Below are 20956 nucleotides of genomic sequence, written 5' to 3' on the forward strand. Positions count from 1 at the left end.
TTTTTTTTTGGCGGCTGGCCAGTAAGAGGATTGGAACCCTTGACCTTAGTGTTATCAGCACCACACTCTAACCAAGTGAACTAACCGGCCAGCCCTAATAGCTCTAGTATTAAATGAAGGATACAATTCTGCTGGTGTGTACTTTGTTACATTCAGGGAAAGGGCCTGAACTCATTCCACATAAGTGAATTCCTGTATTAAAGCTGGGTCATAAGAGCATCTTAAGTGATCTCTTTTCAGTAGAATGAGACAAATCAATTAAAGACACAATTCACTTGGGTTGTTATGAGTTCAGAAAGTATGTGGATGTTTTTAACCACACGCTTTATTTTATGTCAACATTACAGAAGGAATATTTTTAAAAGCAAATCGAAACCTTAAGTCAGTAACATTTTCAAGTTAACTGCATAAAAAGTGTATTATTTTACATCTCTCCATACTGTATGCCCTACAACTACACATAAAATTCTGCATTTCAAACACTTGTCACTTATAAAGTGAAAGGTTTTAAAATGCTATGTAAACATTTGCTAATTATTTTTTTAAATCAACACTCCTTTAGAAGATTTCTCTTTCCTGTGCTTATAGCTGGTTTCCAAACACCTCAAATCTAAGTTTCTGGAAAATTATCTGGAAAAAACTTAGAAATTGTTCTGGGGAAAAAAAATCATAGTAGACAAGGGCTAAGTGCAGACATAAGCAGCTCCATTTTATAAACAAAGTTTCGACCCTCCATTTTACTCCACTGAACTTCTTTGAATGGTCCACGAAGATGACTCCATTTGCTATCTTGTAAAACATCACTTTTTGGAAGGTCTTTACATTGGTTACGAGGAAATTGAACCAAAATCTTGCTGCCACTTTCAGGTCCGTTACGAACTGTGGAGAAAAACCAAAATATCAATACATTCCTTTTCCAAACTAGAAAATAACAAGCTTAAACCCCACACTCTGTTCTAATGTGAATACAAAAGCCTTACCTGTCCTCCAATTTAAACATTCTGGTTAAAAAGTGCTTTTCAGCTTCAATATGCTAAAATTTTACCATTTATATATACCAGGCTGGAATAGACATTCATGAATTACTGTTTGTACTATAAAAATTAGGCAAAATAAATCTTGGCTTAGGAAAGTTATATGGACCTACTTTTTTTTTAATACATTCATTTGATAATTCAATTATTCAATGAGTTGGTTAATATATACCTAATATACAATAAAACTCGACCAATCAGAATCAGGACTGGGAGGGTTAAAGGAAAATTATTCTGAATTAAGAACTTCAGGTTTTAATGAGGCTTTAACTACTACTCAAGAGAGAAGAAAAGAATATCTTGAAATTCCTACCAATAAAGACCCAGCAATAACCAAGCTTGCAGATTCACAAGCTGTGATTCTGTGGGAAAATACAAAGTACTGAGAATAGGTATTAGAATAAAAGACCACACTAAAACCGTCAGCCCTCCAAACCTACATTTAACCCAGATAAAACGTACACGTGAGTGCCTATTAAAGCGCCCACTCAGAGGGGGTGCTCAACAAAATACCTCTCCTCCGTGTTCCATCATCCTTTTGCTATTTTTAGGATTAGACATTATTCTTCTCACATTTGCAGCAGTACATTTTTAAAAAGCTTTTATCCATTAAAGGTTTGGAACTGCAAGAGTAACAATGCTGATGACACTTTCCAGACTATCTCCTAGGAAAATGTGCTGCCAAGCTGTAACTACTAAAAAGAGAATAATTTCTTGGTCTGAATAATAGCTATGATCAGATAAATGCTCAGCATAAATACATTACTTCACTCATTGCAGAGATAAGTTACTATTACATATATCTAATTATTAAAACTAAATGTTAAAGCCAAACTCCCAGTGGTCCCTTCTCATTCAAAGCAGAAGAAAGTACCTGAAATGGCATAGTCACCACTTGGGGAGGCCACTGTTATGGCGGAGGCATTGCCAATGCTCTCTATGGGCCCAAGTCCCACATGATTACTGAAGCTTAGTACCTGCCAGCCCATAACCTTGGCTAGCTGCTGAACTGCATGCACCTGATGCTGTGACATCTGTGAATGAAAAAGGGAACTTGATTGACAATCAGCACAAATATTTACAGTAAATTTGACATAATGATTTATTTGACATAATGATCATAAACTTTTGTTGGGGTTTTTGCTGCCTGGCATAGCAACTCTATCCTGTGTTTTAAAAATCCACCTCTGTGTGACTATTAGGGGGAGGGAAGAGACCCCATCTTCCACCGCAGAAGCAAAAGTTGCCTGATACTCGCTTCCCCTATCCACTGGCAGCTTCAGCACAGGCACATGACCTGAACTTGGCCAAGTGGAGACTCCTGCCTGGACCACTTAATGTGAAGCAACATTAAACGTAGCAGATGTGCTGAGTATCTTCTCCCTCAAATCCACTCTCCACCTTACTCTCTGCCCTGGATGGCTGACCCATATGGTAACATCAATAGCTTCTTATGTCCTCTGGTTTCAGGTTGGATTCAGATAATGGGAGCCATGCAAGGGAGACAGTAGGAACAGAGTGAGGTCAGAGTATTCGTTCTCCTTAAACCCTTCCCGTGAAGTTGTCTAGGCTGGTAGTATCTCTTGACAAAAGGCAGTTCTTCTCAAGGTGGCCGTTCTACATAACTTTCCTCTTTACGGGGCCTATAATCTGTCCCTCCCCTTCACCTTGGCCTAGGATTGGTGACTTCTAAGCCCCTGGGGCCTGGTTACTACTAGCAGCTAGTTACCACACTATCCCTGGTGGCTCTCCTACACCCACACTTTTGTATATAGATCCTTAGTAAAAAGACTCTTCTGAAATTATCCTGAGTGTGCCTCTGATTTCTTGTTAAGACACTGTATTTCTTGTTAAATACATTCTGCCACCAGTGGTTAAGGCAGTAGTGCCAGGACAGCAACAGTGCCATTCTCCTGGCTGCAGTTCTCATCATCTAGCTTCTTTTGATCCCTATCCATTTGCAAACTTTGCTCTCTAGACTTTCCATTGATTCTGGGAGCCACCCAACAGCGTTCTAACACATTTTTGTGTGCGTGCTTAAACTGACCAAAGCCATTTTGAGTGTAATCAGTCAAGAGCCGCCAAACCTGACAAATACATTTTATTTACTTGGTACCAAAGAAGCACCATTATTATTATTAGTAGTAGTAGTATTGCTTCTGGGATGAAGAGTCCTAAGTTGTTTTTTTTTTTAATTTTATGTGAAAAAGTATCTTATATTAACATTTCAAAAACCTACCCTTTCTCCCATAATTCAGTATTTCACTAGATCATCACAACTCCATATAGAAGGTAGAAAAATAATGTTCTTATTTTATAGATGAGGACAGAAAGGGGTATAAATTTATCCAGAGTCACAAAGCAAGTTTGTGGTAGAGCTGGGACTAGAACTCAGCATTTTCTATACTGCCTCTTAATATAAGGAACTCTTTCTTGGGGCTTAAGATTAAAATATGCCACTTATTATTATGGATAATGGTTATTATAGTTTTATGCCGGTTCTCCTTTTCTCTAGTTTTCTTGAGTTAATACTTCTCCACTCTCATGTTGTCCTGGAGAGGGTGTAAACCTTGGAAAACATGAGAAACAAAAAAACTTACTAGTCTCAGAACTGGTCCTTCATCTTAAACACGAACCAAGTGGAAACAAATCTAGGATAGTTTATCAGCACTTTTTTGCTGGGGAGTGGGGGGTGGGTATCTGGCCAGTACAGGGATCTAAATCCTCAACCTTGGTGTTACAAGGTGGCACTCTAACACCTTCAATTAACCAACAGGTTGCAAAATGTGCATTAGAAATTAAATAAAATGGCAAAAGAAAATGGTTTTCTTCTTATATAATTTACTATACTTTATGTCTCATCCAATTTGTTCTTTAAGCAATTATGAGAAGAATGGACTTAAGACTTGTAGTCTGAAACTATTACCTGAGACAGAAGAAAATCCTGTAGCTCTTGCTCCTGATAAGACAGTGTAATTACTCTTCCATCTCTGTGTACGACTCGGATCTGCTCAACTCCAATATTCAATTGCAGCTGAATGGACCTTTATAGACATACATACTAAAAATCAGAAGTGTTCAAAATTATCTTACATTAAGCCTCAAAGAAAAAGAAAGCAACTGAGAGTTCTAACCTAAACCAACATCCATGGGGGAAAAGGTGGGTCTTCTTAGGTTCAACTAAACTGATTCACCCCAGACTACCATAGGCCACAGGAGCACCAGTCTACTCAAAAGGATATAGGAGAGGAAACTCATCTTGCCAGCAGGCCAATATCAAATGCTCTTCTTCTACGGAAGTCCTAGCAGCAGGACATGCAGCTGTCTACATAACAGCAATATACCCTTGTTGCAACAAGACAAGATCCATGCTGGGTATATGTGGGACCTGCCCTGACTTAAAAACCTCATTACCCAAAGGAGCCACAGGCTCCTCTAACAACTGCACAGGCACGTTTTCCAGGGTCCCCACAAGGGACAGCCCAGTTTTAAAAGCCATCCCATCCAGGGAAGTCCAAAGGCATCCCCATCAGGTTATTTAAAATTCCTCCCAGTTCAGATGCATTTTATCAATTTGGAATTACTTTTACTACAAGCAATGGTGCCTAATAATATAGACGACATCTTTCTTTTCAGGTTTCCAAGGAATTATAGCTAAAGTTAACCAAAGGTCAAATTCTCATACACAAAGGGAAAAGGTTTTGTTAACTCTTTACCCTCTCCTCCTGAAATAATCAGCAAAAAAATCAGAATAGGTACCCTGTACTTGGGTTAGGCCAAACAAACTCATAAAATAGCCAATAAATAACATGCAGATCACTACACTACTCCAAAACAACTCAGAAAATTTTAGCGGATAACATGTTCAAGAAACTCAAAATCCCTCAATCAAATAATCTAGTTGAGCGTATGCAGAAAAAACAGCATTATGCCTTTCTACAACTGACAGTACCTCTTGTTTCTTTGTTTTATATTTGGGAATAAAGCATTTTTGGCAACTGTCTTCCTAAAATTGTCATTTTGATGAATTAAAGTTTTAGATAAAAGACTTATAAATCTAACGAAATTTTTTAAATTCTTTTTTGTAAACAAGGGTGTAAACAAGGGATAGGAATTCTTATAGGAACATACTTGAGGCAACCACCAAGAACAATTTGGTAATATTAACCAAAAATACAAATGTCCTTATCTTTTTACCCAACGATTACACTTTTAGAGCTTTATCTTATAAACAAATATACTTGCACACGTACAAATTATTTTGCTGGCACCCAACAAAAAAGTTCATCAATAGAAGATGCATTAAAAAGTCTTGGTACAGATAATGGAACACAATAAGGCTGTAAAAAAGTGAGGCAGATCTGCATGTGCTGATAAAGAATGATAAGAAATTCACTAATATACTACTACTGAGTAAAAAAAGCACACAAATTGGGAATGCTTGTTAATACATAAAGAGTTTCTTTTGGGGGTAATGAAAATGTTCTGGAGTTAGTCATGAAAGCCACACGATATAGGGAATATACTAAAAACCACTGATTGCACACTTTAAAATGGTTAATTTTGTTATGTGAACTATATATCAGTTTTTTTTAAAAAAGCACACAAAACTGTCAAAAAGAGGTAGGGTACACGTGGAATATATATGTTTGTAAAGGTATAGACTTTCCTAGAAAACTGTGAGAAACTCTTTTGTGATTGCTCCTGGGGAGATCTGAGGATTACTTTCAACTGTAAATAAAAGTTGAGGGGCTGGCAGATTGACTCAGTTGGTTAGAGCATGGTGCTGATAATGCCTTCGTCCAGGGTTTGACCCTTGTATCGGCCAGCTGCCAAAAAAACCCCCCAAAACCAAAAACAAACAAAAACACACACACATGCAAATTGAGCCCAGCTATGAGATGAAGAAAAGGGCATTGTACTGCTCCCTTCCACTTCCCTCCTCTCCTGATTCTGACAAGGCTACATCACCACTAACCTTTCATCATAGAAATTTAGAATATTCACATTGAGTTCTGTAACCATAATCCCACAGCTGATTTTTGTCTTAGTTCTAGACATAAACAATTCATTGCTGATAATTTGTTTTCCTTTCTCTCTCAACTTTTTATTATGGAGTATTTTAAACACAGAGGTAGATTATCGTATAATGAAAGCCTATGATCGCATCGCCTAGTCATAACAGAACCTCATGCCAAACTTGTTTCATTGACACTCAACACCCACTCCTCTCACCCCACCCCCAAGTCACCCCGATTATTCTATTATTTCTTCAAGTATAAGGGAAGAAAACTCTCTGATCCAGCTTCACTCCACCATCTCTCCTTCGTAGTTTCAAGACTAATTTCCTTTCCATTATGTACTCTTTTATCTTCTATATTTAATCTCATGCTTATTTAAAAAATTGTGAATTAAAATCTCCACATTAAAAATAGCATTATAAATGTATTTTCCACCCCTATTGCTAGGGATGGTGATGTTGTATTTCAGTGTTTTGCCCACTGTGGCTAGTTAGGTCTGAAATAAAGCAACTAACACTTGAAAAATAAAAAAATAAAAATACTGACAAATGTTTGCTAATGGCTCTCTCAGAGTGACTTGGGGAAGGAAACTCAGCTCTATCTTGTCAGTTAAATTTCAAAGAGGCTTAAATGGAGGCCCAAAATGCCCTTTTTCACGGCTACTAGCCAATTGTATAACATGTGATTTAGTTTTTTTTGTTTTTTTCCCCCAGGCTGCACCCACGAAGCTCAACATGTGATTTGTGAATGTAAATCAAGTAGACTACATTTCTATGAACGCTGGGGGCAAAAGTCATTTTGCCCCCTTCTCAGACATACAGCTTTAAGGACATAATCATGAACTACATTATGACCAGGATCAACACCAGGTCAGGCAAACACTAGAACTCTTAGGCTGTTTTAGGTACAACGTGGAGAGTACAGGCTCTATTATAAATGGCCCTACTCACTTCAAATATACAGCCTCTAGACAAAAACTGATGCAGACCTGGAGTCTAAGGAGGTGAGGCAGCTTTCTGCTCAGTGCTGTGGTTCCTTTTTCACCAAAGCTCAAATGTGTGACACTTATCTAATAGAGACTATTTCAAACATTCTTACCTCTCATTCTTACACTCTACAGCTGATATAATTTACTGGAATGTTATGCCACCCTAGCAAATAAAAACCAAAAGCTTAATATAATCACTCATATATAAAAAGCAACAACATGTTAAATGCATACTTCTATTTTTGACACTTACTTGCATATTTGTTCATAACCTTGTGATGTAATTAAAACTTTCACACTAGATTCATAAACATCATTGATATTTGACCAATGAGCCTGTATCTGAGGATCCTCAATGCGACTTGCTAAGCTGTCAATGGTTGCAGCAGTTCTTTTAAAAAAAAGAAGTTAAAAGTTTTTTTTAAGTTACCATATAAAACAATAGGATCATAAATCTTTATGAAGATTTGAACACAGGATGACTACTTTTTGGTAATATGACCATTTGAAAAGCCAACATTTTAAGAAAGGCAGTGCTAGGTCTGAGAACCTCTTTCACGTGGTGCTAACATGCTGGTTCTCAGCTTCACATTACAACACACGCTCATCACATACTCCAGATTAGCACAATTCATGATGAGCTTATTCCCTTTTCACCCCACTCATTTTCTCCCACTCAGAAAAGCTTATCAGGACCAAGTGAGAAGGATACTTCTAGGGTACTTACCTAGTATAAATCATTCGTAAATGTCAATACTTGATCCCTGGTAGTAAATGACTTGGGACACACCCACACCTAGACCCATTACTGTAATGAAACTATTTTTATTCAAGAGAAGCTACAGACTTTGTATAACCAAAACCTTATACTCCAAGAAAGAAAAATATAATACAAATGAGAAACAAAATTTATCAAGTGCTCATTATGTTATCAAATATTGTAGTAAGTGCTTTCATGAATTTTATCATTTAATCTTACCAACAACTCTGTGTGTCAGCTAGGCATTATTATTATTATCTCCATTTTTAAGAAGAGAAAAAAGAAGTTTAGCAATGTTAAGCAATTTGGCCAAGGTCACATAGCTGTGAGCTAGGGTAAAATACCTGAGAGTCTTAACTCCAGAGCCAAAAACCTGGGAATCTAATTCCAAAGCCAGTAATTTTTTGTATCTCCATGTAATATTAAGTAAAGGCAGGATATAAAATTTTGTAATTCCAGATTTGTAAATACATATATACACACACACACCCTGACACATTTTCGTAAAGTACATTAGCAAATTAATAGATCTTACTCTGTATTACACACATTTTTTTTTCATTATATTTTTTGTACATTGGAACATTATTTCTATAACTAGGGGGAAAAAATAGCATTTTTAAAGCTTTGCTGCTTCCAAGACTATATTTACTACTCTGAAATTTATAATGGTTCTAAAGATAACTACCTTCCATGCCCCTCATTATTTCAGGGAATTCTGAACTTTGCAAGATTAATAATACTCAAATTAACAGCTTTTATAACTAAAATGTATAAATGGAAACAGTAAACCCCCATATAATATTTTATTGTTTATAAGGAACTTCTGCACACATTATTTAATTTGATCCTATCGGCTTCCTCCACGTCCAGGCTGGGGGACAACCCCTGGGCCAGTGTCCTGTCTCAGGGAAGGGCTGACAAGTGGTGCCAGAATTAGCTGGAATGAGTTCGCTGGGCATCCATCTGGGTCTTCTAGACAACAGGCAAGGATCTCAAACACCAAAGCACCTTCCAGGGTTACAGGAGGATACCAGACCAGAAGCCAGCTAGGCCGGAAACCAGCCAGTCCCACTGGGGGGAGGCACCTGAGCTCAGTAAAAGGAAGGAGGGAAGAGTTCCCAGACAGGAGAGGAGGCAGCTGGGGGGACAGCGGGGTACATACAAGGGTGGGGACTTTTCTCTTTTTGGTTTTGGTTCTTTTTTCAGAGACACTGAGCAGGGATGGAGGTTGACAGACCAGGCCTTGCCTGCCCACACATCCTTTCTTCTCTCCAGAGATGGTTCAAGGTGGTGTGTATCAGAAGCCCACTTACATGGGCATGGGGGCAGGGAGGTTCTTTAGGTTCAGGAGAGGAATTTTAAAGAAAACAACCCCCCCCCCCATGATAAAGACAGGAGAATAATAAATATAACAAAAGTGACTCACTGACCAAAAAAACATATAAATAAATTTTGATCCTAAAACCAGACTCCTATAACTCCAATCAAAAGAGGACTAAATGAAGGGCCCTAGATACTAAGTGACTTGCCCATAGTTACTTAGCAAGTGGTTGAGCCCCAGATTAAACACATCTTTCACCCCAAATTCCTACTCCTTCCACTGCATCATACTGTTGTCTGACATGTCTTCTTAATTCATTTTACTGAAAGCTGAAGGACCTAAATTTCCATTCTAAGACTACAAACTAACGTGCTTATAAGACCATCACTGTACTAACAAGAAAAAATTGAAAATCAAAAATAAAAATATCATCTATTAAGCGACAATGTGCCCACACCTAAATTTCTGGAGCACTATTAAGGCACAATTACAAATGAAGTAAAAATAGACTCCTTCACTAAGTGCCAATGATAGAACAAAAGAACACTTTTTAGCACTGAAAAAGATACATTTATGTCCAATCAGGCCAAGTCCTTTTATAAACAATGTGTAAAGAAAAGAAAATGAGCTTTGCAGTTACACAGACATGGGCATAAAACCTGGTTTTGCTACTTGTTAACTGTGTAACCTTAAGCAAGTTGTGTAACTTTTCTAAGCCTCAATCTTCTCATCAGTAAAAATGGGGTTATACTATCTACCCCAAAGAACAAGGATTAAATAAGTCAATGTATGGGAAAGTGCCTCCCAAACCCTAAAATGTGGAACAAACAAAAAATACAGAAAGGTTCAAAAAAGATTTAAATCCATTCAGGAATAAGCATCTTATGGATGGGTTACTCAAGAAACTGTAGTGTTCTAAAGCATATTCCTAGTCAGTAGTCTTTGCAAAATTTCAGTGCCCGTATTAGAAACAACACATGAGGGCACTTCAAAAAGTTCATGAAAAAATGGAACTGAAAGATAATCAAATCTTTCCAAGAATGTTTTGAAGTATCCTCGTATTGAGTTAGATTGGCCATGGATCTATGTCTTCCCCATATTTGAAAGGACTCAGTCTGTGACCATAAACTCTTAAATTCTTCCTGGGAAAAAATGGTTAAAGCATCGAAAAAATCATGCACATGAAATAATAAAGAAAAGAGAACTGCCATTTCAAAGAAAAACAGTAACTCTGTTCATCCTTACCTACTCCTCAGAAAAATATGCTTTGCTTGTTTAATTATTTTTTCCAGAAGCCCCTCACTGGACTGTAATGAATTAATTTCATTCTTATCAAAAGCTTGAGGACCAGAAAGTCTCATTCTCTTGTGGCCAAAAGGTGCACTTGCTGGATGAGGCATCATGATGGAACTCAAGGTCTGTTTATGAAACTAACACAGACAGCCATTTTGAATGACCAATACCCACCTAGTAAATACTACACAGTATTTAATTAAAGCACAGCTCATAGTTTGGAAACGTTGAAATCAACAGATTTAAACCATATATAAAAGCAATCTTGACACAGAGAGAACATAATGCAAATCTGTAAAAAGAAGGGTCCCTCTCAAGCTGTAATTTTTATTTAAAAATACAAAACAAATATTTTTCATGTAGTCTTACCCACAGAATATTCACTATTGGTAGACAGTTATTCCACTGTATTTTACATTAAAGATTCCCAAATCTGGCTGCTTATCTAGAAACCCGAGGAGCTTTTTAAAAACAACTATCACTATCTTCCACCATCACAATCAACTGAACCAGACTTTGGGGTGGGGTAGGGGAGGCTGGAATATGTACTTCTATGAAGTTTCTCAGGAGATTCTTTTGAAATTAGACTAAACTGCAGAACCAGCAGTCTGGAAACACAATCGTAGATAATCTGTAAGTAGAATATGTCCTGAAATAACTCCACTATTCTGTACATAGGCTCTGGCAACACATTTTCCCTTCCCTTCTGCCAATCAAAATCCACTTTCCTGCTGCACCCTTTAGCATGTTTCTTTTCTTTTTTTTTTTTTTTTTTTTTCAATTTTTTTGGTGGCTGGCTGGTATGGGGATCCAAACCCATGACCTCAGTGTTACAACACTGCATTCTAATCAACGGAACTAACCAGCCAGCCTATAGTGTGTTTGTCATACCTCTACTATAAAACATGCTGTCTATTTCTACAACTAGAATGTATATTTGGGAACAGGGACTGTACTTTGATTATCTCTGTATTCCCCCAGAGAACAGCAAGAGTCTTTCACATCAGACAGTGAATGCTGTTGTTATGTGAATAATAAAGATGCAGCAGAGGGGAGGTTTGTGCAAGTTCACTACCCCAAATATGCTCACCACAATGGCAAAAAATAAACATTTAATTCATTACCTCTCTAATCAAGAGATGCAAATTATGCTCCAGAACATAAAGGTGGTCCTCTGGACTTTGCTTCTCAGTAGCAGCTTTCTGGGATTTCTTATCATTTGAGGAATGGCACAAAGAAATAGACAACTGCAAGCCTATTTATAAAAAGAAGCAGGACAGATGCAGATAACCTAAAATATGGAAAGGCACAAACTGTTCTCATAAAGAATAATCACAGCCCACTCGTAAAAGATACATTCTAAACTTGAAGATCAGGTGTCATAATTAACATTTTTATACCAAAATGACTATCAATATAACAAACAATCCAAATTCTGTTGACCTATAACATGGCTGTTGACCTTGAGCTGTGGTTAAAGACTAGTGAACAAAAGCTATATGTTAATTTGTTTCTTCCTGCCTTTAAAATAAAAACTAAAACTTAAAAAAAAAAAAAAAAAAAGAGTTGGTATATGGTCACATGAAGTAGAAGACAGATAGTCTTCCCTGCTTCCATGAGAACTAAGATGGAATTTTTCTCTTCTAACACCTATTCTCTTGATAAAACCTAAGAAGACAGTCCTTAGAATTTATGTAAGAAACAAGTGCAGAGCCAACTACAAACTGATCTCCAGGTTAAGTCTAACTTCTTTTGAATAATATAATTAAAATCCAATTTCTACAAATTTAAAAATATTATGAATAAACATGTTTTAATAGGCAACTCATTTAGACAAGGCAGGATCCCTGAAAAACCTTACTTCAAAGCAACTACTGCTGAATAGCAGCCATGCTAGTACAACTTTTTAATATGGACTGTTTTAAAATTCAGGAGTTATACTATTTAGGACACAGAATAAAATTAGCAGTGCAGTTTTTGTTACATGCTTTACTGGCTGCCATTACGGATAGCACACTGCCTCTCTGCTCTCATTATTCTCCCAATACACCCAAATAGGCGCCCACTATGTCGTGTTCCCTGAACCACAAAGTTCTGTTTATAAATCTCAAAAGGGCTGGCCTGTTAGCGTGGCTGGTTACAGTATGGTGTTCATAACACCAAGGTCAAGGGTTCAGATTCCCATACTGGACAGCTACCAGAAAAGAGGGCTAACTGCTCTTACTTGGAAAGGGCTGAGAGATAATCTGGTTTTTCACCACAATGTGAGGGATCTGTGATTTAATTTGAACAGCTTCCCGAGAGAGCTGTGCAAAAATTTCTTTGCACAAGAGAACATTTTGTGCTGCTTCCAATTTTATCTGCCAATGTGGAGAACCTGAAAGATAAGAGATAAATGTATATATAAATTATCTAGTCATATCATACATTAACTAGCTTAAATGATAATCAGAATATACACAACAAAAGTTCAGAAAACATTACAGCATATTCTTTCCAAATATAAAAACCTCACCTCTTTTACACAGAGAAAACTAGTAAATAAGTTCAATCTTTAAAAAAAATTGCACGACTATTCACTAATGGTTTACCAAGAAATCGTAAAAAGTATATTTCCTATTATTCTTACTTAAAAGCACCTATTTTTCCTAGCTATATTTATCTTCAGTTTATTTGCAAATGTAAGCTCAGATAAGACCAGTAGATAGAGGACAGAACATAACTACACCTGGTTTGGATTTGGGCAAAGGTCGTTTGAAGAGGTTAACTGTGCCAAGATCACCTATGTCTGGAGACTGTTTTTGAATTGAAACCTATATGACAATAAAAACATTAAAAAAAATGTTAGCAAATTAGCTTCGGGCTTATGAATAAGAAATTAATTGAAAAATACTTTGACAAGTACCTTGATATATGCAGACCCTTCTAAATCACTAGGAATTTGGACATCAAGGGGACAGTAATCTTCAGGTATCTTCTTATCCAGATCAATATCTGTATTCTTTATTACTTCAAATGTACCATGATGGGGAAAGAGAGATCCTAAAGGGGTATTAAAAATAGGAAAATTAAAAAGTTAACACAGTAATTTAACATACATTATAAATGTATAACACTTCACATCCACATCATTGAATCATAAATTAAATTCCCACTAAAAAGTGTGTGTTTTGCGGAAAGGGTGGAAGGAGTGGTGAGCAAAGGGAAGAAAGGGAGTAGGGAATAAAAGTTACCAAAAAATAACCTCTTTAGTCTAATGGTATCATTATAACATGAACTCCACAGGCCATCCAAATTGTTTTATTCCAATGGAGTTTTGATAAAAATGGATGTATTTCCCGAAAATAATTCCTCAGATTTAAACCTTAGGGATAAAATACTTCTGGAGCTCAGCCTCCATAATAAGGTTACAGCTGAAGTGTTCTGAATCCAGCAACAGAAGAGACAAAAGGATAGTACACACAACACCCTTTTTTCAAGTGGTTCCTAAATTTTTATGTGATGTGTTTTTGTGTGTTTCAGAAGTTTGAAAAAGTTGTTCTATACTGTTTATTATGTGAGGAGCAGGTGGTTAAATGTAAGTGCTGTTTTATAACAAGGAAAGATATTCAGGATCTTCTTACAATTAAACAATATAAATGAATCCTTTCATAACCATGAATGACTGTCGCAAAGAAAGAAATTAGGTAAAATACGTGCACAGTTATTTGTGGGAAAGAATTTACAATGTCTAAAACCAGAAAGCACTGCTTCTACAGATAACCTATTAAAATGTAAAAATTACTTTATCATCTTAAATTCATCTTTGTAATAGGATTTTTGCCTTCGAAATTCAAAATTCCCCAATTAACATCAATGCTGAGGCACCTAAGCCCTCCAGTAGTTGACTTAACCACCTCCATTTATTTTCCTTTAATTTTAGAATAATAATGACTTGCTCTGGCAAATGAATCCTTTCTAGATATCACCCTACTATGGTTATCTAAACTATTACAGTCAGGACTCCTTGCCTCATGCCTTAATATTCAAAGCTTTTACCCCACTGAGCTGTGAACTTCATAAACTTTTCCCATAAGCTCCTCTTATTACCCATCAGCAGCTTATAAAACACTGCCGTCATTACCTTGTAAAACCTGTTATTATAGATCAAAAACAAAGAATTTAAACCAAAAGATGTGAATTCAACATCATCAAACTTTAGTATACTCCAAAAAAGTACATTCCTTAAGTTAGTATTATAGCCTTGGTTGAATGGAAAAATGGAAAGCAAAGTATTTTCACCATCCTTTCTCTTCAGCCACGATGTGAAAACAGTTTAGCAGAGTAAAAGGGAAAAAAGAATAGGAAGAATAGAAACGTTTCTTTTCTCCTTTCATGTCCAGTGTAAGGCCTTAATTGAAGAATCTAGTCCTACTTCATTTCTAACTAAAATCTCAATTATGGTTCAGGGTGTGTTAGCACATAAAACTCATTTTTGAACTTTCTGTTAAATGTACCTAAAAGGTATTCAAATTGAAGCTAGGCTATTTATTATAAGACTATGTTCACAAGTAGTTTTGGCTTATGTGTACAGAAATTAAAATTTCAAAACGTAACATGTAGCTGCGAAACAATATGTTATAGGATGTGTAACATTACAATCAACCCTATATACTTACATGAAAAGCACAGTTTTTAACAATTATCTATACCTGCACTTCTGTAGCTCAGATCTCCAAGAATTTTATCTCCAACTTTTCTAAGTTTCCAGTGTTGCCTTAATCTCAAAAGTTCGGAATTGAAGTCTCTTTGTAGCTTGTTTTCTTGGTTTTCAGTAACTGACTTAGTCAGTCTTTCTGCCCCCTTCAACAGGATTTGTGCTGCTCCAGCAAGTGACTTCTTTTTAGAAATCAACTGCAATGTCTGAGGGTTCTATCAAAAACAATCCAAAACTGTAGTTCTGTATTATTTTAAAATGACTTTAAAATTACATATTTCCTCAATAATAAAATACCTACTCAAGAGAAAATGTAGAAATTAAAGAAAGTCAAACAGAAGGGGGTGAAGTACACATAACAATGCTTTTAAAAATAATTTTAACCTATTTCTTTAGTCAACTCACATAAAGACTTATGTGAAACCAAAAACACCACAATGGACTCAAGCCAGAACTTCCACTGCATCAACTCTGCCCAGCGTAGGTTAGGGTCCTCTCTCATGTACTGCCATTCCTCTCCCTATATATTGCCACCCCACCCATACCCACATATATATCCTTTTGTGGCACTCCTTATACTCACGATAAAAGTCTATGATCCCTGCTTGAATGTAATCTACGTGATGGCAGAAACCACTATATCCACAGACCCTAGAACAATGCCTGCCACACAATATTTGATTTAATAAACAAAGGAATGACTCCAACTAGTATTATCTTGTATAAGCCATTAAAGTACTGTTGGAATTAAGACTAAAATTATGCAACATTAATATTAAATGTACCTCAACGAATGCTAATTTTTTGGAAAACTTACCAGAAATCAAATATCTATGTATTATTTATACATATATAAATATCTACAATCATCACCAATTTGTGTATTTTAATAACTAGATAAACTTCCAAAAAGCCAAGTTCAATAAAGGAAAGTTTTCTGGCTATATGAGAGTTAAAATCACATAAAAAATTTCATTAAAACATCACAATAATCTTTTGATCATATTAAAGAACTAATTTCAAAGAAATTCCTGGAGACTTCTTTCTGGGAAAAGCACAGAATGGTGGAAAAGGCAGTGGAGTGGCTATGAGTGAGGGGGTGGAGTCCTAGTCTTGGCGCTCTAACTACTGGCTTGACTGCAACCTGAACACGTCACAAATCTCTCTGGGCCTTAGTTTTCTCTCTAAAATGAAGGAAACAGATTGAATGAACTCTACATAGTCTTCCAGCACAATGTTTCTGAAACTATTACTATGTGAGTAATTATATTCAATTAATTTTACCTACAAATGAGTTCTAACAATCTTTTTCCTCTCCATGGCTAACTCCTTCATGGTCCTGAGGCTGGTTTTTCTTAAGGACCTCCTCAGTGGCCTTCTTGATTTCAGATTCTTCATTTACCAATTCATCCTTTAGCTATCTCTTCTTCTTCTTCAGACGTTCACTAATTGAATACATTCTTTATCAAATATCAACAATTCTACCCAGCTTTCAATATCCTCCATAATTTGGTCTAACATTTCTAACCAGCCCATTAAAAAGGGGGAGGAGGATAAGAGGGGAAAACTGAGACTTAGAGAAAATAACTTGCTTAAGGTCACATGGCTAGTGAGGGCAGAGGAAGAATTTGAACCCAGATCTAAAGGACTCCAAAAGCCATTTTATCATCACATTTTTGTATAATATATCCCAGACAAGGACTCGGGCTGTAAGAATTTGTTAAGACTCAGGAACCTTTAAAGTATTACATTACTAATGAAACTTAACTCTTCCAAAGGTCAGAGGTATATAATAAAATTACAGATGGAGATGCAGTTTTATGCCTTTGTTTCAGACTAAACTTTAAATCTCCACCTATACTTAATTTTGCAAGAAAGGAAAAGGGAACAACAGGCGCACAGCCAAAAAACAGTCCTGGGACTTAATAAAATGCCAATATTCAATTACAGTTCACAAATACCTGTTTTGGAGGAAGTGTATCCTGAGAGACGGGATCAAGAGTCATGAATTTTTTATCCCTAACAATACTGAGAACATCATAGAGAACACACATCTCTGTAAGGGCACTTCTCAAATTGTTCCTCACTGAGTCCCAAGGCCAAAGAGAAGGTTGAAATTTTACCAATGCTAAAGAAGAAAAGAAATACAGAAATATTAGTTACATTGAATAAAAAATAAAAAGCTCATTTATAGGCTTAAAAGTACTGAAATGAGAAATAATAAATTTTATTTCAAATTGTTCCCTCCTTTATCCCATTCCCTCAAACCTTTCTTGAATCTTTTTTTTTTTTTTTTAAAGATGACCGGTAAGGGGATCTCAACCCTTAGCTTGGTGTTGTCAGCACCACACTCAGCCAATGAGCCAACCAGTCATCCCTATATAGGATCTGAACCCGTGGCCTTGGTGTTATCAGCACCGCACTCTCCCAAGTGAGCCACAGGCTGGCCCCCTTTCTTGAATCTTTAACATTTTTTTTTTCTATAGAGATAATGGATATGCTTATTACCTTAACTGTTGTGATGGTATCACAGGTGTGTGCATATGTCCAAATCCATCAAACTGTATACATTAAATATGTGCAGCTTTCTGCATAGCAAATACACTTCAATGAAGTTATAAAAATATTTCTACCTGTTTGTTTTTACTTTAATTTGGCTATAAGAGATTATTTTCTAACATTTAAATTAGCATTATTACAATGGCAAAACAAATACGATATTTAATTCCCGTAGGATTAAATCTACCAATACAACACTACTGGCAGGCACTCGGTATATTTTAAATTTATTCAAGCCCTTTTAATAACCCATTTTCTTCCAGCTTTTAGAACCTGAATAAGTAATTGTAAAGAATTTCCAAAATACAGAAAAGTACAAAAACAAAAAAACTTATAATGTCAACACTAATATTAGCATATCTTCCTTTTAATCTTTTTTAAAAATCATTTTTTAAATTAAATACATGTTCACTGTATAGAGTTCAACGATAAAGAATTAGAGAGCAAAAAGTGAAAGTGGGGCTGGATGGTCAGCTCAGTTGTTAGAGCATAGTGTTGATAACACCAAGGTTCAGGGTTGGATCCCTGTTACCAGCCAGGTACCAAAAAAAAGTGAAAGTTTTCCACCATTCCCCACCCTAATTCTCTCTCCTGCTGAGAGGTAACCACTTTTAACAGCTGGAGGGACTGGCAGCTTAGCTCAGTTGGTTACAGCACAGCCTTGTAACACGAAGATCAAGGGTTCAGATCCCTGCACTGGCCAGCACCACCCTCCCTCCAAAAAAAATAGTTGGGGTGCATCCTCATCCTATCAAGGTTTTTCTATGCCTCTACATAAATATCTTCCCATTTTTCTATTACTTGCTTTTTTCCACACTTAATACGTCCTAGAGACACTTCCACATTAGCATATATAGATCTACTTCATTCTTTTAACACTGCACGATATTCTGGACCATGGATGTACAATACATGTAACCATTCCTATTAATGGACTTGCAGATTGCTTCCAACAATGGTAGTAGCGGTAAACATCTTGAACACATACCTGTGCAGATATACAAATTTTTCTTCAGGTTAAATTCTGAACCATGACATTAGTGGATCAAAGGAGATGCACATTAAAAATTTTGGCACATATTAAACTGTTGAACTGTCTTCCAAAAAGACTACCAATTCACATTCCCAACACTGGATATTAACAATCTTTTAAATTTCTGCCACTTTTATGCATGAAAATAGTATCTTAATGATGTTTTAATTTGCCTCTCCCTACTAGTGAGACTGAGTCTATGTTATGCTTATTAGCTTCTGAAGTCTCTCCTTTAGGAACTGTTTATATCTTTGGCCTATTTTCTCAATCAGTCATCTTTTTCTTTTCAGTTTGAAGCGCTTCTTCAAATATCAGACACACCAACCAATTGTGTGTCATATGTGCTGTGAACACTTTTCCCAGTCTGTCATTTATCTTCTTATTTTGTTTATGGCATCTTTTCCCATTACTATTTCTAAATTTTATGTAATTAATATATCTGTCTTTTCCTTTATAATGTTTGTGTTATAAGAAAGCCTTAAGAAAGTCTCTTAAAAGAAAAGGCATGGGTTTGGTGGGTCATTAGGTGTTGTCGTGTAGGCAGAAAGTCTTAAGAAAGTCTCTCTTACTCCCAAAGTTATACGATTATTCTTTTATTATTTCTTCCAATACTTTATTTTCTCCATTTGACACTTCAATCCTTGTGGAAATAACTTTTCTGTGAGTTATGAAGTAGTATTTCCCTTTTTCCCCCAAATGGACCCGTAATTGTCCTAACACCACTGGCTTGAAATGCCTTTTACACAGGGTCTACTGCATAATTAAATCAAGAATTGTGATTTTTTTTTTTTTTTTAAGAATCCCTGACAATGAGAATCCAAAATCTACTCATACTGTTTCCTTCAAATCCCTCCAAACTAGTCCTGCCCCCTTCCAGTTTTGCTTTACCTGTAATTCACTTACTACAAAGTATACAGAGTGATCGTAAACAATAACATCTGTCTCTACTCAGAATCCTCCAAAAGCTTTCAGTTGTTCTAATAAAAGCGAATATTTACCCTGGCCCACTAGGCTCTACATGAGCTAGCCCCTGCCTACCTCTTAGACCTCATCTTATATTCTAGTCAACATAGGTCTCTTTTCAGTAGGTGCTGCTATTATCATCCACCTTGCACAGGGAAGCACAGTGACTCGCCCAAGGTCACACAGCTAACAAGCAGCAGAGCCACGATATGAGAGCTGCGGGCCTCTTAACCACTAAGCGTGTCACATTACAGGAGCTCTGTAAAAAACGTGTTTATTTAAACACTTCACGGGTGACTGTCTCAAACGCTCCCGTTCTGGGAGACCCGCAAAAGGATACGGAGTATTAAAAGTCAAGTAGTGTTCCATACTGTGCGGCTGAAAGAAAAAGACAACGGTGAGCATAATTACTCCTCCGCGCGGATGACACTTTCAAAGTGCTCCCACGCACAGCATCTCACGCAGCGCGGGAGAGGCAGAGTGGCATTACCCGGATGGGTACTGGGACCCCCAGCCCGGCAGACTCGAGCAGCATACACGGGCCCTACCTTCCTCGTCGTCCTGCTCTGCGCTGGACCCGGCGCCCGCCCAGTCCTGCGCGTCGCCCTCGGCCCCGGCCGCCTCCTCCTCCTCGGAGCCAGAACCCTGGCTGAAGTCGATCCGCTGGGCCAGACGCGCCAGATTCTGAGACATGGACAGCGGCTGCAGGTAAGTCTCAGTGCCATCCAGACCCACCTCCTGGACCTGCTTTTCGCAGGCCGACTCGATGCTGATCCGCACAGCGCGCACCCCAGACATGCCGGCGGCGTCAGCGAGCGGCGGGAGGACCCCGCGCGAGCCGAAAACCGAGGTAGGAAGCGGAGGCGCCTCTGCGGGAAGCCAAGAGCCCGAAACCGGGAACCGCGGTGCCTCTGAAGACGCTCGAGAAGCCAAACGCGGTGCCCAGACTGGAAACAAAGCAGAGGACCCAGCGGCTTTCCCAGCATGCACTGCGAGGCCCCCGCCCCGCCAGTATCCGTAACAAAACTGGGCGGGCGCGGGAGATCCGGATTCCGCGGAGCGCTTCCGGCCAATCCCATGGTCTGGAAAAACTTCCGGCCATGTAGGAGGCGTGGCCCGCAGCGGGCGGGGCCGACGGTGTCTGAGATGTGAGAGGGTGCAGTGCCTGCTTGGGGGTGTCCGTCTGCATTTAAGTGTTACGAGTTAGAAAGCGGTAGAGCAAAAAAAGCTGAAAAAGGCCGAAAAGAGGCAAGGAAAAGGAAGTGAATGGGTCCCTGGATCTTAG

General features: G+C 37.6%; 1 protein-coding gene across 1 annotated transcript; it reads right to left on the bottom strand.

Moving 5' to 3' along the window:
• Nucleotides 1-246: 246 nt before the first annotated feature.
• Nucleotides 247-20645, bottom strand: MED17 (mediator complex subunit 17). The gene is made up of 12 exons (XM_063093952.1): nucleotides 20220-20645; nucleotides 17078-17244; nucleotides 15112-15331; nucleotides 13326-13462; nucleotides 13149-13233; nucleotides 12645-12797; nucleotides 11545-11675; nucleotides 10373-10557; nucleotides 7297-7434; nucleotides 3961-4078; nucleotides 1909-2068; nucleotides 247-879 (listed from the first exon to the last, which is right to left on the bottom strand). The coding sequence occupies exons 1-12, from the start codon at nucleotides 20467-20469 to the stop codon at nucleotides 668-670; spliced, it is 1956 nt and encodes a 651-aa protein (XP_062950022.1). The 5' UTR covers nucleotides 20470-20645; the 3' UTR covers nucleotides 247-667.
• Between the last annotated feature and the right edge of the window lie 311 nt (nucleotides 20646-20956).

Source organism: Cynocephalus volans, chromosome 4, assembly GCF_027409185.1.
Source record: "Cynocephalus volans isolate mCynVol1 chromosome 4, mCynVol1.pri, whole genome shotgun sequence".
In the NCBI taxonomy this organism is placed as follows: Eukaryota; Metazoa; Chordata; class Mammalia; order Dermoptera; family Cynocephalidae; genus Cynocephalus; species Cynocephalus volans.

Coding starts and splice junctions, on each gene's coding strand:
- MED17 (XM_063093952.1), bottom strand. CDS start 20,469: ATGTCTGGGGTGCGCGCTGTGCGGATCAGCATCGAGTCGGCCTGCGAA. Junction 10,558..11,544: donor TGCATCTCTTGATTAGAGAG/GTAATGAATTAA, acceptor TGTCTGTGTTAG/TTTCATAAACAGACCTTGAG. Junction 2,069..3,960: donor AGGATTTTCTTCTGTCTCAG/GTAATAGTTTCA, acceptor TTTCATTCACAG/ATGTCACAGCATCAGGTGCA.